Genomic DNA, 18,927 nt, shown 5'->3' on the forward strand with positions numbered 1-18,927 from the left:
GACACAACGAGAGAGAGAGAGACAAGGACAAAGAGAGAGAGAGAGAGAGAGAGAGAGAGAGAGAGAGAGAGAGAGAGAGAGAGAGAGAGAGAGAGAGAGAGAGAGAGAGAGAGAGAGAGAGAGAGAGAGAGAGAGAGAGAGAGAGAGAGAGAGAGAGAGAGAGAGAGAGAGAGAGAGAGAGAGAGAGAAGAAAAATGTGTGTGTGTGTTTGTGTGTCTGTCTGTGTATGTGTGTGTGTGTGTACACAGTGTGTTTGATGGAGTGGCATCCTCCTCCAGGTACTCTGAAGTGTGATTAGGGAGAAGCCCCCTTGAACAGGCACACAACAATGAGAGGACGGCCATGGCTATAATTACACGCACATGCAAACACTGCTCTCATATTCAGAATTAAAATGTAGTCTACATAAGTCTTTTCATCCTCCCTCTTTTACTCTATCTCTCTTTCCTCATCACGCACGCACACACACACACACACGCACACTAACACACACACACACAAACTCATATAGATTCAGCCCATTGCATATTCATTACCCAAATCATGTACAGTATAAAAAACTCTCAGACAAAACACTCAGTATGGTTCCAAATCTGCATAAGATGGAGAGACAGACACAGAGAGACAGACAGACTCAGGGTCCAATGGGAGAAGCAGTGGAGCTGATGAAAGAGTTGTGTTTTCCTGTCTCCAGGAGCTCTGTGTGCACGTGCTTGTGTTTGTGTCCAGACGTGCGAACGTGTCCATGCGTGTGCGGACGTGTGTCTGTGCACGGCAGACTGCCCACAGGCTACTACATCATTACTGTAAAAAAAAAACAGTTCTCACTGGACTCATTTACCCAGAAACACCTGTGTCTGGAGAGCTACTTAATACTGCCCCGTTCTTCAGTAGAAGATGTCTCATAACGTAAGACGCAGCCCTTCAAACAAGCTCCCTCTTCATCCCATCCATGGAGCACTGTCTGTGTGTCTGGGATCATGTGTGGGTACGATAGAGGCAGCCAGGGTAGTGGATGATGGTGTTATTTCTAGGTGTATTAGTCCAGTAATGTGGCTGCTAGATGGTTCTGGAGCCAGGGCCAGCTCAGCCACAGTGAGAAAAGGTCAGAGCTGTTTTGGCAAATGCAGCTGAGCAGCCTCCCGGACACGTAGACGCTCTCTCTCTCTCTCTCTCTCTCTCTCTCTCTCTCTCTCTCTCTCTCTCTCTCTCTCTCTCTCTCTCTCTCTCTCTCTCGTTCCTCTTCTTCATTACCAGACTGTCATGTCCCCTTGTCCCTGCTGTGCCACCCAGCTTATTTATAGTCACATAGGTAGGTGTCGAGAGTGAGAGGTGGACCATTGATACACACACACACACACACACACACACTCAAACTCAACACCAGGTCGCTGCTTTGACGTGTTATTACCAATGCTGCTTGATATCAGGCACTGATATCAGCAGTCACAATGTTTTCCACTGACCGTGTGTGTGTGTGTGTGTGTGTGTGTGAATGGGCTGGACTGACCTGTCTCTCTGACATCACGTAGAGGTAGTTGCGGTCCAGGGAGAAGGCCATGTCTCTCAGGATGGGGCTGCCGTCCTTGATGACCGACACAGTCTCATACTGCACCCCGCCATGAGGAGGCCCGTCCACGCGGATCTGAGAGAGAACACACACACACACACACACACACACTGGTCAGAACCAGAACTCCTCGGAAGATCAGCTATCTTGGTGGAACAGTGAAGTCTCACAGGAACCCACAGCTAGGAGGTTACTGGGGGATCATATGCAGGACTTCCCTTCACAAGTATGCACCCCATAGCCCCCCACCCTCCCCCTGAGCCAGGCAGTCCTGCCCCCCACCCTCCCTGCAGCATCAGTTACTGCTGCCTAATAGCCCTGACAGAGGGTCTCTGGAGACAGACCCGCCTCACAACAGCCTGAGAGACCACCCCGTGATGTCACATGTCACAGGGTCTCCTCCACACATGAAAGCTGATGGCTCTATCATCTGTCCATTCCCTCCTCCCTCCATCCATCCATCCTTTCTGAGGGTGACAGCACCAAAGAGCACCCACACCCCCTCTACAAACCCCCAGGGGGGAGCTCAAGGTCATGTGTCTGTCAGGAGGCTCCGCTGGGAGAAAGGAAAATATGTGTGTGTGTGGGGGGGGGGGGGGGGGGTTTGCTTAAACAAAGATGAAGGAAGGCCAGAGCTGGAGTTTCCAAACCCCAGGGTTAGACAAGAGCACGACAGGCCGGAGGAGCAGCCCTCACAGACACAACACTGTGCCTGACCTGACCTCTGACCCGCTGCTGAATGGAAACATGCACTCCACATATGGAAAAACACATATGCAATAAAGGGAGGGGAGGAAAAGGAAGGGAAGTAAAGGGGAAAGAAGAGAAGAGGAGAGGGATCTGGTAACTGACAGAAATTCATAAAAGTAAAATGCTCATCCATAAAGCATGTGGGAGTCTCTGACTCTGCCAGAGTCAGAGTGTGTGACAAGATGCCGACCGCGTGTGTGAGTGTGTATGTGTGTGTCTAAAGGGGCGCTCTGTCAGGTGGTGATATGTGTTCAATGGCGTGCTATTGCTGCCACTAGGGATCACTAAATAAGACTGACCTTACCCCCACACACACACAGTTCATCTGAATCAGATCTTTATCACACACACCGCTGTCCTGGATAGCCGCTCCACCCCCACCAGAGCAGGATAGGTTCTCAGTAAACAGGTTTCACTCGCTTGCTTCTTGACTGTGACCCTGGGAAGGTCACACTTTCATCCACACGCACACACACACATAAACACTCACTTCAATGGTGACTAAACAGTGAACAGTCCTGTCAGGTAAACACATTCCATCAGAGGCAGAGACGCATACAACGGAATCAAATATGAACGTCCTCTCTATCTGTCTGTACTACAACACCACCACCCCCCTCCTCTCTCTGCCATTGGCTTTTGAGGTACACAGAGATAATGGAATGAACATTAATGACAGTCCACCACCCACACAGCCTCCATATCTCCCCAACCCTCTGCAGGCCCACACACAGCTGCTTTTCACATTAAGGATTTGTGTCAACAGAAGGTCGCTGTTCTGCAGAAGTAGCAAAGACTTATTCATGGTATACACACCACTGGGTAGAAAATGTGTGCGTGTGGTGTGTGTATGCATGTGCCAGAACATCTCCCAGGGCATTGTTGGACCGTGAAGCACTCTGCAGAACTGACTAGGTGAGACAGATAGACAGAGAGAGAGAGAGAGAGAGAGAGAGAGAGAGAGAGAGAGAGAGAGAGAGAGAGAGAGAGAGAGAGAGAGAGAGAGGTACAGTAATGTAGAAAGCAGAGCCCTTGTCCAGGGTCCAGGTATGACTACAGAGGAGAACTGAAGCAAGGTTTAGCCAATGGGAATCCAGCCTGAAAAGCACCCTGCCATGCCTTTCCCCAGGAAACAGTTATTTCCCTGTGTGCACTCACATGCACACACACACACACACAGTATGCTCACACAATCGCACACTGACACTTAACCCCCACGGCCTGCTGGACCCTGCATTATTCATTGTGTGGGTGAGAAAGCTGCTAAAGGGTCCATAACACCCCCCCCCTCTCCCCCCAGCCCCCTAAGAGAGTATTGCTGTCCCTCCCTCACCCCAACCCCCATTTCAACACCACCACCATCACCTAGCCCCCACCCCCCACCCCCACCACCTCCACTGGGGAGTGAGAGCCGAGAGAAGGATGCAGGCAGAGACAGATGAGCCTGGTGACATGCACTGTTCAGGAGGAGTAGACCTACAGGCAGGCTCCCTGTTCCCCCACGTTGTTCACCTCGACACACCACAGCCTTGGACGCTCCTTGGACACGCGTAAGAGCGCAGCCCAGGATAGAATGTGCCTGGTGGTCACAGCTCTACCAGGCTAGCAGAGAGAGCAGCGTGGACGGGAGGCTGGGAGGCTGTCGAGAGGCTGGGAGGCTGAAGATGGCTGGAAGGCAGCAGTGCCGGGGGTGGGGGAGGCGGACGACGACATTGTAGTTTGCACCAATATCTCTCCTCTCTCCCTAAAATACACTGTACCAGGGCACCAGTGTCTACAACCATAACGGGAAAGGGGAGGTGGCAGGAGTAAGGGGTTGGGGGAGGGGGTGGGGGTGGGGGTGGGAGGGGAGCTGTGCCAAGCTCTTCTAAGGCTCTTGCGTCCTGTTCCTGCTACAAGCCCCTGCCAACTGGGTGCTTTTGATCAGAGCGTGTAAGCACCCTGTAAAAGCTTTTGAAGATTGACCAAACTCCAAATCAAATTGCCCTTCGCTCTCTCTCTCCCCTCTCGCTCTCTCCTTCCTTCCTTCTCTTCCTCTTTCCCACTCTCTTTCTCTTCTCTCTCTCTCCCTCCCCCTCTCACTCCCTCCCTCTTCCTCTCTCTCCCTCTCCCTCTCTCTCTCTCTCTCTCTTTCTTTCTCTTTCTAGTCTCCGCTGGTTTAAGGTAGTGTGCCAGCCATCCCCAAGCGTGTCTGTGTGAAGCAATTTGTCGAGTGAAAATGCTGAATGAATATGGGGTAGGAGTTCAATGTGTGGGTGTGTGTGTACATGTGAGTGTGTGGAAGATGCAGAGCATTTAGTGTTCCTGCTGTGCTGGAATATGGAGAGGGCTGCAGGCCAAGCATATATACGCTTGGGTTTGAAATGTGCACCATTATGTAACACATTTAAGCAAGAGAAGATTATATCCTCTCACATCTAAACACACCATGTCATATATATCTGTGGGCATGACTTTGACTCTCAGACTCGATGTCACAAACAAGCCCTGCTTATCCAGACTACTACTTAAACTGTCATCCCCTTTATAGTTTGACTGAAACAATGTTCTAACCTGAACAAGGTTAGGTTGTAAAGAAGGATGTAACATACCGAATATTACCATAGTTGTGTGGGTGCCAGTAGAATATGCTCTAGCGGTTAGTATTGGGCTTCAACTGCTGAGGTAGAACTCTCTTTCGCTCTACTTCGCTCTCTCTCTCTGTCTTTCAATTTCAATCTCAATACACCTGCACCTCAACTAGGCTTCAGAGCAGAACATACTCTGACCACCAGCTATATCCTTCTTCTCTTCTCCTACTTATATTCTTGTCAAGGTCACTGAGCTATGGTAAAACAGCATCCCTGTCTAGAAGAGACAATGGTGGGTCAAGGAGGAAGAGAGGGGGGGGGGGGTCGGCAGGCTGTGTGTAAGAAGGAGAGAGATGGAGACAGAGATGGTAGTTGTGTAAGAGAGAAGCATATAGAAATAGAGAGAGAGAGAGAGAGAGAGAGAGAGAAAGAGAGAGAGAGAATGTGTGCATAAGAGAGAGGGAGATAGAGGGAGAGAGAGATCAGACTCCCACAGTAATGTGTCTTACAGCCTATCTCCTATCTTTGCTAATCCATTTCAACAGTGTTCAGTGCTGTGGTGATAGGCACTCTATTCAGCCCTTTATCTGCCGGATCCCACACACTGGATTAAATACACACCCATAAACACACACTCACACACACACAAACACACACACACACTGGATTAAAACACACTCACACCAATACACACACACACAGTATATCACACACTGGTAGTGTGTGTGTGTGAGACACCTGTGTCTCAGTCACACAGGTGTGCTAACCTGCACCCTCAGAGAAGGACAAGGCCCAGGTGGAGGGGGCTGCAGGGCGAGGCTGGGGTGTCTGGCCTAGTTCCAGGGCAGGGTGGCACCCAGGGGGGGGCATTCATCACCCACACACCAGGAGTGTGGTGCCATGGCCATGCCCCTCTGACACTCCCCACTCACATCCGCCTCACAGACTGCATCCTCACTTCCTACTCTCATCTAGCACACACACACGCACGCACGCACACACACACACACACACACACACACACACACAAACACACGCACACACACACTGAGTTAGTGTACAGCCTGTCTTCCCATGTCTGTCATAAAAAATCTATTTGAAAATGTAGCATACTGCTCTCATATTTCTTTACTATGGGAGGGATGGAGGAGAGGGTGTGCAGCTCTTGCTATCTGCTCTCTCCCTCCCTCTCTCTGCCTCTCTCCCTCTCTCTCTCCCTCCTTCTCTCTGCCTCTCTCCCTCTTTCTCTCCATCCCTCTCTCTGCCTCTCTCCCTCTCTCTCTCCCTCCTTCTCTCTGCCTCTCTCCCTTTCTCTCTCCATCCCTCTCTTTGCCTCTCTCCCTCCCGCTCTCTCCCTCTCTCTGCCTCTCTCCCTCTCTCAGAAAACTCGCAGCCCTTCTCTGCCTCGATAACACATCTAATCCATCACCTGTGTCAGGCTGGGGAATTCTGGTGTCAGCAGCCTGTAGCAGTCGCCTGCATGTGTGTCTGTGTTTGTGTGTGTGTTTTTGTGTGTATGCGTGTGTGTGTGTGTGTGTCTGTGTGATGACTCCCGTCAATCCAGTGCCCGAGCTCCTTTGTTCTATTTGCTGTAGTACAATAAGCTCCTATAAGGGCTGTGTTCACCTGCCTGGCTGTAAGCAGACTGTGTCACTTCCTGTAGGCCTGACAGAGCACCAGGACATCCCGTGTCCACACCTCAGCAAGGTCTGTCTGTGTGTGTGTGTGTGTGTGTGTGGGGGGGGGGGGTACATTGATAGCAGGGTAGGGAGAAGAGAGGGTTTGACAGGAGAGATGGAGAATGCAGATCCTGTATCTTCTCACAAAGGTGCAGTGCACCATTTCCACCTGACAAGGGTGGTGGTGCTGTGGCCTCCCCTTGAGAGGGCAGTGCAGAGGCCCTGGTCGATACAGGCCAATTACATCATACATCTGGCCTGCCTCTATATAGTCTATTGATCTGCTCCCTAACACCTATACCAGTTAACCCTATCTACACACACACATTTGTTATAATAAGCCATACTGGGAGGCATTGACAACCAGACTCATCCTGCAAATCAAACTAGTAATGAGGACAGAAAACACAATGTGAAGACTGTCAGTGTTTTCAGTACTGTATGTCAGCCCATACAGGCCTTCACATCTCCGTGCTGAAGGACTTTCTAAAGAACATCTACAGTGGACGTCATAGCAGCCTTCACCACCCCATCTCCATCCAGCTCTGTGTTAACTGAGGAGCCCATAGATAATGATGTGCTCAGCGTTTTTCTGTGTTTCCCCCCACAATCTAAATACAATCCAGACTCTACTAGATGGGATGAGATCAGGGCCAACCCTAATCACTCCGAACCACACACACACACAGACGCACGCACACACACACACACACAGTCCAAGCCCTGCAGCACAATATACAGGCTATATTTAGCATCACATTAAAAAGCTGAGTTGAGGCCAGCATGGTGGACCCAGTCCAACTGAGTTCACAGAGAGCAGGGAAGAGTGGAGGTTTGAGGGAGAGCTGGTTCAGCTTAGCGCTCTAAAACAGGTCTGCCTGCTGGAGAGTAAAGGACACCCTGGAAGACACCGTAGAGGAGACCTGCAATGATTGTAGCAGCTCTGGTACTGTTTGGGATGGCTGCAGCTCAGTGGTAAAGCATTTGACTACAGATCAAGGAATCTCATGTTTGAATCCTGTGCATCACTTTGGATAAAAACACATTCATACAAGGGGTATAAAGAGTTTTAACCAAATGAATCTTACTAACTCATGTGTCGCGGAGACTGTCAGTTCTGCTTGTTGTGCAAACAGAGAGATCGGAGGTTGTGGGCTGGGTGGTGTGGACACAGGGGAGGTAGTAGGAGCCTCTTAGATAGAGGACACACACATAGCAACACAGGCACCTCACCGTCACATGACAAACACACACTCAACCCCTTGCTCACTCTGTACCCAAATAACAAACAAATGTAAATCTATCTCAATGATAGGCTGCAAATTAAAACTCCTTTCAAGGGAGTGTCTGCATCCAAATTCATATAAGCAGCAATAAACTTGATCACACTCTGCATCATTCTGTTTATAAAGTAGAGAAACTGGATGTAATGCAGTAAGAAGGATCAAAACCGGAGCTGAAATCTAAATAAGCACAGATCAGTAAATCCAATCAATGATGACAGCTCGTAACCCTCAGAACTAGTGAACGCAAAGCACACCGTCGATAGACCAATCATTTCTCAACTGTTATCAAAGGAACTTCAAAACGCATCTGCAGCCTTGAAAATATCCCGCTCTTCAGAATCCCAGTCCCCCAGTGACACACCTGTTTAACGACGACAATAAAGAAACAGAAACTCACAGCAGCTCGGAGGAGATTCACAGCAGGAAATGTCTCCCCCCTCCCCCACCCCAAGTGTTTGGACTTTTCCCACTGGAATTACACAACGTTATCGCAGACCTAAATTGTCAGGTGGTGGGAAAGGAGAGACTAGTGGGTAACCCTGAGAGTCGCGTGAGACGCGGAGGCTGGCGGCTCCAGGAGAAGCAGGGATGTGGAGGAGTCTGCTGGGCTGCATGCACCCATATCGAGGCTGGAAGGGCGGATGCCCTGTGTGTTGGAGCTGAACAAGGCTGATATCGATGAATGTATAATGTTGCTATAAAGCCCTGACACTCTCTGCCGTCTTCATCAAAGCCACATTAGAGCGATTCTTGTCTGACACTCGCTGGGCTTATTAAGTCTGACGGCAGGTTAGTGGAGCAGGAGCAGGCTAGCTAGTGGGGAGGGGGGAGGGAGGGAGGGAGGGAGGGAGGGAGGGAGGAAGGAAGGAGCGAGTAGAGAGAAAAGGGCATGAAAGTGGAGCGCAGGGTCAGAATTGCTGAAAGGGGAGCAGCAGCAGCAGCAAGGTCTCCCGTAACGACCTTCCACCTCCCCCCCTCCCCAACCCTCACTAGGGGCTCATGGGGCCGAGGATAGGGTGTGCAAAATGGGAGTCACCACCTCCCAGCTTCTCAGTGCCTGCCCGTATTCAGAATGAGAGAGAGAGAGAGATGCAGAGAGAGAGAGAGAGAGAGAGAGAGAGAGAGAGAGAGAGAGAGAGAGAGAGAGAGAGAGAGAGAGAGAGAGAGAGAGAGAATTGTGATAAAGGGAGAGGGGAGGGAGAGGTGCCATTCCAACGTAATGAGATTGCTATCACAGCCCGTTGGACATTACTGTGCACACAAACACAGATACCCAGTCATGTTCAAACACACACACAGTCTAATGAAAGACTTTGACTGCGGTCAACAGCCTCATCTCATTACAACACAACTATAAAGGTGGTTAATAGTCTGCAGGACATCAGTGTCATCTTCCAGTAGAGATTTAGAAGAACAAGCAATGGGAGACGGGGGAAGGGAGAGAAGGGGGGTGGTTAGGACAGAGTGGTGGGGTAGGAGAGAGTGATGGGGTAGAAACGGGTGTTGGGTTAGGGTTATTGGACTAATTAGGAGAGAGTGGATGGTGGGAGGGTGAGAGAGTGGTGTCCACTCTGAGAGTACAGTGAGTGGTCAAAGACCACCCAGCAAACACAGATTGGCGTTGTTTGGGGGGGGTGGGGGGGGGCAGGGGGGGTCAGGGCGAAGGGGGGGTTGACCCCGCTTAATGCTCCTTGAAAAGAAAGGAGGCCACAAGCCCAATGCTGGACATGGGTTGCCATGGCAACCCTCCTCCCCCCTGGCACAAGACCAGCAGGATAATAACTGAAAGAGGGAGCGAGCGTGTTTGTGCAAGTGAGTGTATGTGCTTCTTTGAGTGCACATGCATACACTTGTGTATGCGTTGAGTGTGTGCAAGCATCTATGTGCCAGTCAGCAGCAATGCTACTTTGCTGAGAGTAGCTGTAAACAGTGTTATGTCATCCCTGCAGACCAGTGTGTGTCTAAAACAGAGGCTACCAGAGACTGAGTAGACAGCAACAAGAGCTAATCAATATTATCTGATCAATTAGCTGATTAATATCTGATCACATGCAGACATGTGCTTCTGGTTGCCATGGACCATTGGTCCCTCCATGTTGCATTTCCTTGGTGATGAACGGCTGGCTGACGATACCTATTTTAGCTGTAGCACTGTTGAAGAATGAAAACAGGATGTGATTGGTCAGTCTGCCAATTGAGCGTTGTCACATCCCTCCATGTGTCTCTGTGTGGGTTTCTGTGTGTCTTTAAATATCAATAATGCTAGAATGACCGCATTGCCAAGAACCTACTCTTGGCAGCACACATATCCCTGGTATTGACCTGTGTACAGCGAACCACATTACCCAGAGGTAGCATGTTCACAGTGATTACTGCATGGATACATGAGTACAGAGCCAGACATGTCCTCTCTCCTGGTGTTGGTTAATACTCCTGCTCGTCAACTTCAGGTCTTAATGGAGGAGGTTATGCAAATAAGGTCCTGATTCATTAAACATAGACCCCCTGTGGGGGGGGGGGGGGGATTTATGACAGGGTTATTCAGGGAAGCAGCCTCTGGTTCACCCTAAACACACACACACAACCCCAGCACACACACACACGCACAACCCCAGAACACGCACACACACACGCACACACTCACGGGCACACGCAGGCACTCAAAGTCACACGCACCCCCACACACACAGTATACACACATGCATAAGTGCGCACATACAGGCACACAAATAAATACATGACACACTTCCCCACATCCAAAGGCACACGCACAAGGCCCACATGGTGTCAGTGACACTCCCCAGTGCTCGGGTCCCTGGGGAGGTGGGCTGAGGACAGCTTTATAACCTGTCACCTCACAGCTTGACTTCACCTTGGTCACACACACACACATTTCAGGTCTAATCAAGCACTGGTGTGTAACACCTTCTTTACATACAGCAACAATCAGAAGCTTGTTTTGCTGCATCTCTCCAAACAGCACGGGGCTGCTGAACAAGATCCGGCATCCTCAGCCTGCTGCAGTCTTGGGAGGGTGCTAAATGACTAAATGTAAATGACTAAATGTAAATGGATGACACGTGAACATGGGCTGCAGGGGTCTTCCAGCCTGACACATACTCACATTAATATGGACAGGCGTGTCTTAGCATTCTGCCATTTTAGCCTCCATTTACCAATATCTGCTTTCTCTTAGTCTCTCTCCCTTTATCTCTCTCTCTTGCTCTGCTCTCTCTCTCTCTCTCTCTCTCTCTCTCTCTCTCTCTCTCTCTCTCTCTCTCTCTCTCTCTCTCTCTCTCTCTCTCTCCCTGCTCTCTCTGTTATACTGTACCTCATACGAATGCTCTTGAAGATGCTGTGCATGCAGAATTCATGAGTAGTATGCGTACAGGTCAGGGTACAGGATAAAGGTGTGTGTGTATGTATGTGTATGTGTGTATGTGTGTGTGTGTGTGTGTCTCTCTAAAATCGCCTGCTCAAGCGTGGCACCAATCTTCTCAGTGGATTTAATGCCTCCTCCTCTCTCCAAGGAGAATGGAAGTCCTATAAAGTATGCTAATTCCATGGCACAAAATATGCTGCTTTAAATGTCAGCCTTACATTACCACACGCACAAACCTTGCCTGAGGACCTGGGAAAAGTCATGAACACACATCCACACACACTCAGGCTAGTGAAATGATTTATGAACACACAGACGCACACACACACACACGTACACACTAGTGGAGACAGAAGGAGCATGAAGACCAATAGATCACAACCACTTTGTAAGATCAATAACTGAATGAACAAAGGACATTTGCAACAAAGGTAGGGACATTATTAAAGAGAGAGAGAATAGCAGGCAGAGAGAGAGAAAGAGGGAAAGAGAGAGAGAGAGAGAGAGAGAGAGAGAGAGAGAGAGAGAGAGAGAGAGAGAGAGAGAGAGAGAGAGAGAGAGGGAGAGAGAGTGTGTGTGTGTGTGAGAGAGAGAAACCTAGATTGAAAGAGAGAGACACATATAGAAAGAGAGAAAGAGGGAGTGAGAGAGAGAGAGAGGGAGAGAGAGTGTGTGTGTGAGAGAGAGAGAAACCTAGATTGAAAGAGAGAGATACATATAGAAAGAGAGAAAGAGGGAGTGAGAGAGAGAGAGAGAGAGGGAGAGAGAGTGTGTGTGTGTGAGAGAGAAACCTAGATTGAAAGAGAGAGATACATATAGAAAGAGAGAAAGAGGGAGTGAGAGAGAGTGGATTCTAAAGGTAGAGCTGCATCTACAACATTCCAGGAAGCAATCACCTTGCAAACTGTGTGTGACAAGCACAGTCCCTCTCCCCATCCAAGGATGACAGGACCATCAATTGAATTAACCCCATTAGCATTCCATCCTTATCCCACACTGGGTCAATACACACCTCTGTCACCCTGCTGTACTCTGCTCTCTTCAGATCCTCCCCTGCCCCATATGCAAACCGGGTAGAGACGAAGGAGTTTGGGATCAAGAGACAAACAAACATTTAAAGAGAGAGAGAGACAGAGAGACAGAGAGAGAGAAAGAGAGAGAGAGCTGTGTCACCGGGTTTAGCTGTGCAGCACCCCTGGGTGGAGCGGCACAGTCTGGAGGGGTGGGAGCTTCTCCTGAAGCTGAGACGGCAGGCCAGGAGAGGACAAGTAAGAGTGACAAGTGACAGCTGTCAGAGGTGGAGGTGATGCTGATGCTGAGACAGTGACTGTGAGCTCATAGATCCAGCAGGAGGGAGAAGGAGGAGAGCAGGAATGAGGGAGGGCACACTCGGCTGATACGGCGTGGAAGAAAGCAGCTTTGTAGATGCCTAGAGCCGGTGTTCTCCCATCCTCCTTTCTTCCCCTCTTCTCTCTCCATTCACATCACGGCCTTCAGGGGAACTGAGGAGCCCTCCCCTCCCCTCCTCTTCCTCTCCCCTCTGCCCTCCCCTCCTCTCCTCTTCCTCTCCCCTCTGCCCTCCCCTCCTCTCCTCTTCCTCTCTCCTCTGCCCTCCCCTTCTCTCCTCTCTTCTCCATTCCATTCCCATACCATCTTCTCCTCTCCTCCTCTCACCCTTAGCCCCCTCCCCTCCTCTTCTCCACCGTTCTCCCACCCTGCAGGGCGAGTGTGCGTGGGCTGCTCCTGCAGACACAGTGCCCAATATGTAGGGCAGCACCATTACAGCATTAGTGCCGGTCAGCGGCCAGCCAGGGAAAGAAGGGAGGGACCCTGAATGTCTGGGGGGAGGAGACCCAGCCCGCCGCCTCGCCCGATTGGAGCGCGCTCGGGAGATCACACGATAGACAGGAAGCCCGGTGAGGCGCCCTTCAGCTCATCTGTCACTCTGCCCGAGGGTTGGCGAGGGAGGGGTCGAGGCCTACAGTTAAAGGGGGATGGGACACTAAGGATCCAACTACCCCCCTCCCATCAGCTCCCTCTGGCCCAGCAGTGAGCCACAGAGAGGGGAGAAGAGAGGAGCAAAAGCTCTCCATGTCATCTCCAAGGTTCTCTCTGCTGAGGACTGGATCTCTCATAAGGATCTCTGGCAGGAACCTGCTGTCTGTCTGTCTGCTCTGACTGATTATAACTGTATTACCTGGGGGGAACTCCTGTTTCCTGCCTGTAAATCTGCTCTGTGAGCTAGCGTCTGGGAGTCCAGGCGCCAGTTAGTTTCACTACTGTATTGTACGTCTCGGATCCAAAATTGAAAATCTGTTGAGAAGTCCAGGAGTAGCGTGTCCTGGGTTCCTCTGACCTCCTCCTCGCTGCTGTAAACTCGGCCGCTGACATCACTACAGGGCTGCAGCTCATAAGGAAGTGGCTGGGTTTCAGGTTCCAGAAGACGGAAATTATAGGGGGTTTCAGGAGAGCGTTCTCAAGTAAGGGGGGTGAACAAGAGATCCTTGCCCAGTCTACAAGGAGGCCTAGCCTACACTGGGACATGCAAAGCAAAGATTTTCAAGTCAAACAAGCAGTGCCCTCTCTCTCTTTCCTTATTTGAACAGCTGGAAAACAAAGACAAAGAACACACTAGGCTCTTCCTCTTTGCCTCCTCTACAAGTGTCTCACTCTCTATCTCTCTCCCTCTCTCTCTTTGTCTCTCTCTCTCCATTCCCCCCTCTCTGTCCCCTCTCCTCTCTTTCCCTCCCTCTCTTTCCCTCCCTCTCCTTGTATCCCGGGCCTTTCATGTGCTGACCACAGACTCCGGTCAGTCGGCTGAATGTTTGGGAACCTCTCTCCAGATCCTCCAGTATGGCACCACACTTTCCTGTTAGTTCAGGAGCGGGCACTTTCTCCCAAAAACATCACCCCATCCCTCGTTCTCCCTTCCCCTCCCTTCTGCTGGACCACAGAAGTGTTTGGGCCCAACAAACCCAGTGGTTGTTTTCTCTCTTCCAAGGAGACGAGGGGGGAGGGTTATATTGAGTGAATGGAACCTGACTGCCCCCTCCTTCTCTGACCGCTGTTTGCTGCTTCTACTCCCTTTGTTCCCTCACAATAAGAGTCTGAATAACTGTGTCCATATGTGAAAGGGAGCGGGTGTGGGGGAGGAGGAGGGGCTGTTTGGCCAACGGTCTCTGGCCGACACTTGTAGGTGTTATCACTGTCTCCGAGGGGGCAGACAGTTATTGGACTCCCCCCCTCCCCCTGCAGGGGAATGTTCAAGAGGAAGAGTCCATGGTGGAGTGGGACCACAGTGCATCATGATTGGCCATGAAACCTAACAGCTCTTCCCAAGACTTCCTCTCCCTCTCACTGTGTGTGTGTGTGTGTGTTTGTGTGTGTGTGTTTGTGTGTGAAGCAACTAAAATGACCCCCTCCCTCCTTGTCTTGTGTTTCTCCTGCCAAAGGGTGTTGTTGAGAAATGCACAGAGAAAGAGGGAGAGAGAGAGAGAGAGAGAGAGAGAGAGAGAGATAGAGAGAGAGAGAGAGAGAGAGAGAGAGAAAAGCAGAGAACTTGGAAGGACAGGAAGTGGGTTTGGTCTAATTTAAAAGCAGAATGAGGTTTAGTGTTTAGACGATGATGTGCGACTGAGGAAAGAGAGAGCGAAAGAGAAACAAAGGAAAGGAGAAAACAATCCCATAGTGACTGAGTGAGGGGGGGGGGGGGGCAGCTGACACAGGCCATCATCGTTGTTATATACAAAACTCTGTTTTCACTATACAGACCCTAAGGTGTGTGTGTGTGTGTGTGAGTGTGGACTGGATACTGGGTGTTTACATGTGCAGCAGATGTCACTTGTGTTTCCTTTATTTTGCAGAGTGGAGATCCCTGAGGGATCAGGGATCACTTCATCTACTTCTCACCCACGTCATGTGACCGGGGGAGAGGAGTGTGGCGTCTGAGGAAACAGGGCCCTGTGACTCTGGGTGACTCTGACCTGCCATTCTGCTGAGGATACCACAAGATTCAGCCAAGGAGTGTGTCTTGTGATGGATTACCACAGAATAATCAAGCCAACATCAGCAAACAAGTTGTCTTTTTTCTCTACTGTAGCCGCAAGGGTCCCAATTTCAGACAATAACAGTAATTTTAGAATAAAACCCTGGTCTGGAGTGTCCTAGTCTGTGGGAGGCAGACAAGACAAGGAGACATCAGCAAAGCCTGGATCACACCTAGTAATCCCTGGGTGAATCACATTTAGGAAGGTAATCTCATTTCCTTACAAAGGCATAGGGCGAGCCCATCCAGGATCATAGGTGTGTGTGTGTGCTTAGGGGGGAGGGAAGGGGGAGGGTTGGTATGTGAGTGGATCCCTCTCTCTCTCTCTCTCTCTCTTCTCATCTCTCTCTCTCTCTCTCTCTCTCTCTCTCTCTCTGGGGTAAAAGAGAATATGGGTTGTGTGCAAGCTGCTGTGGCCCTTCGCTGAACACGTGTGTGTCTGGGGGTTACTGGGGTGTGGGGGTGTGTGGGGGGTGTGTGTGTGGTGGGGGGGGGTTGGTGTTGATGCTGGGGAGGGCAGACAGACCGGCAGGCAGTGGGGTGGAACCACAGCTCTCCCCCTCTCTCAGTGGCCCCACATTTGACCCCCTTTTATATTACCCCATCTTTCCACATCCCTCTGTCTTAACCTCTTCCTCCCCCTTTTCTCTCTCCCTTTTCTTTTGTGAAAACATTAAAGATGCATCTGTGAGTCATAGCCATTCTCCTTATTCAACAGATGAGCACAGCATGTTGACCAGGAAGAGACTGGTGTGAGACTGCCGCCTCCCCTCCATGCTTCAGCAGCACTGACAAGGTCATCATTCTGAGCTTCCTGCTTGTGGGGGGGGGGGGGTAAACCAACCTAATTCAATCCTAAGAATCCCCAGTGAGTGGAGAGTAAAGCAGGCGCTTGGCCTCGCACTAGGGCGCACCGCGTCTAGGGTGGAACTAACCGTCCGTGGAGAGAAGGGGAGGGGGGGGGGGGGCTGGGGAATCAGCCCAGCTGACATCCTGCCTGCCTGCAGCCAGCCAGACAGACAGCCAGACAGAGAGACACCCCATCCACCCTCCCCCTCATCCCCTCTCACCTCCCTGTGCAGAGAGGGAGACAGACCTGAGGAGTCCAGCTGGCACCCACGGTCCCCCGGATGACTGAGCGGCCATGACCGCTAGCCTGGTCTCCACACACACACACATACACACACACTTACAAACCATTCTCCTGTTTATAAACAGGCCGGCTGTGGTATGGAGGGGCGCAGGGGCAGGGTGGGAGGTCATCTATCGATCATTCCCTCCCTGGTCAGATCAATCACCGGTCCTTTAATGTGGTGTGACGCCTAGTTGACCCCGGCAGCCAGCATCATTATTATTTATGGCCATCAGGTTCCAGACCCTCGTCCTCCCTCGTCCCTCCCTCATCCCTCCCCTCATCCCTGGCCCTACCTTCTCTGCAGGCTTCATGACCCCACCAGGGAGAGTACACTTGGTCCCAACAGATGTGTGGCTTCCCCTGTCAGCCCTGGGCCACACTGTTTATGTTTGTGAGGGCATATGTGTGTGTGTGTGTGCATGTTTTTTGAATGTGTGTGCGTGCGCGTGTGTTAACGCATGTGTGTGCATGTGCACACTTGCGTGTGTAATATCTTCATTAGCACCCACACTGCCTCCACGCGGTATTGTCCCAATTACAATAATGGTGACCGTAGTGGCGAGCTTGCATTGTTTGTGTGTCTAGGTTTGGTTACTCAGCCAACCACAGAGTCGTGGAGACCCTGAAAACACACACCTACGTAATGAGTTTAGAGACAGTTAGACAACAACAACCACACAAAGCCAACTGGAGCTGCAGTAACTAAGCTAAAAGAATGTACTAATTACACCCTATTCAAAGGCCAAGGCAAGTCTAGTTAGCCTCCTGCATCTCCCTGTGTCCTACCTAGGTGCTGAAAGACATTCCTTCATGGCGCTCTGGCGCTGAAAGACAACAGCCAAATATCATCCTAACAGGAAGCGCCAGGTACTATGGTGGCCTATCGGGGTAGGAGGTCTCTGTGGTGAAGGGCTTCAGTGGAGCAGGCCAGTGGAGGAGCAACAGCTGGGCCTCCTCCAGAGTACACAAAGAGACACTCTGTACCACTTCCTCTCTGATGCTGCCGTTGAGAGGAGCCTGCGTGCGTCTACAGTGGCTAATGTTCCATACATTCCAAAACCAATATAAAAGAAACAGATATGGTCCCCCGAGGCTACATCAACTTTGTGTTGCGTGCCACAGTATCTGTGCGTGTGCGTGTGTGTGTGGGTGTGTGAGCGTCCCCTGCTGACAGATGAGGGGGCTCACAGAGGTCTGACAGATCTGTGACAGACTGTGCCTGAGGAGAGGGCCTCCATGTTAATGCACTCGCCTGCGTGTTAACTACACTTCTATGGTCCCAGACTGTCACACACACACACACACATTGCATCCCTAGTCCTGACTCGTCCTGGTCCAGTCCTGCCCCCCTCAACCCCCCAGAGCCCCAAAACAAGGCAGCCAGAACAGAGCCATTTGTCATTCATGCAGAGAACCACAAAAATGTGCTAACACAGACATGCAATTCTTTCTCTCTCTCTCTCTCTCTCTCTCTCTCTCTCTCTCTCACATCTCTCTCTCTCTCTCTCTCTCTCTCTCTCTCTCTCTCTCTCTCTCTCTCTCTCTCTCTCCTCTCTCTCTCTCTCTCTGTCTGTCTTTTTCTCCCACATACACAAACACACAGAGAGATAAACACACAAACTCTGAAGTCCAAGGGTGTCATTAGCCATTGCAGACTGGCGGTACAGTGAAAGTAAGAGAAGGACACCGCTAACAGAGTTGTCTAAAAACATGGCAGCGTGACAAGAGCGGCGGTTTGATAATGTAGGGGAATCTGATGAGTAGAAACACAGAGACGAATTACAGTCTGCCATGACATGGGCTCTCATATAGAGAGGAATGTTCGGCCAGACTCAAAGCCGGCCTGTTAAAAGAGAAATGTCCGCCGTCGAAGGGAAGCAGAGGAGGGTGGCCTTGCAGGCAGAGCTCTGGGAGGTTGGCTGGAGAGTGCATATTTGCACCGTGAGCACGTCCTCTCCGGCGGTGGGCCGAGCTGAGACGGAGAGGAAGGGGCCAGGCTGGGGGCAGTGGGCACCTCAGCTGGCACGTGCCAACCCATCCACACAGCCAGAGGTGGAGGGTGAGGCCCAGGTGTTAGCCCTAATCTGGGCCAGGCAGCCACAGCAAACATGCTTTCATAATCTGTACTGTAGACAGTCTGGAATGAGCTAATCACAGCTTCTCTCGAGAAGAGGCTGGAGGAGACAAAGAGAGACGGAAATAACCGTTCCTCAAACAGAGTTAGCCACATGTGAGCACACAGAAAGAAACACTGCAGCCGACTGTTCGTGTTAGCAGTGATCCCTGCCGAGCTGTCTGGTACAGTAAAGCTGTCTCTCCCGAGGTTGACGTGAGGAGCAGGAGAGGCTGTCTGGCCTGTCTGGTCCTGTTCCTCTGGGAGCCTGTTTACTGAGCTGGAGATGTGCACGGGGCCCCGCCCGGCCCCCGCCGGCCCCCCGCCCGGTCCCTCGCCCGGCCCCCGCCTGGTCCCCTCCACCTCACCTCAGAGTCAAGGCCGGCGCTCGCCCCAG

The 18,927-nt window shown here is 51.1% G+C and overlaps 1 protein-coding gene across 1 annotated transcript in view; it reads right to left on the reverse strand.

The window, feature by feature from the left end:
* The window catches only part of plxna2 (plexin A2), a gene marked incomplete at its 3' end in the record, with an annotated part of 110,484 nt that overhangs the window by 42,950 nt on the left and 48,607 nt on the right, over positions 1 to 18,927 (reverse strand). The window contains 1 exon segment of the mRNA XM_062460508.1: positions 1,511 to 1,645. Coding sequence (XP_062316492.1) covers positions 1,511 to 1,645 — 135 coding nt within the window.

The sequence above is a fragment of the Osmerus eperlanus genome, chromosome 4 (assembly GCF_963692335.1).
Source record: "Osmerus eperlanus chromosome 4, fOsmEpe2.1, whole genome shotgun sequence".
Classification (NCBI taxonomy): Eukaryota; Metazoa; Chordata; class Actinopteri; order Osmeriformes; family Osmeridae; genus Osmerus; species Osmerus eperlanus.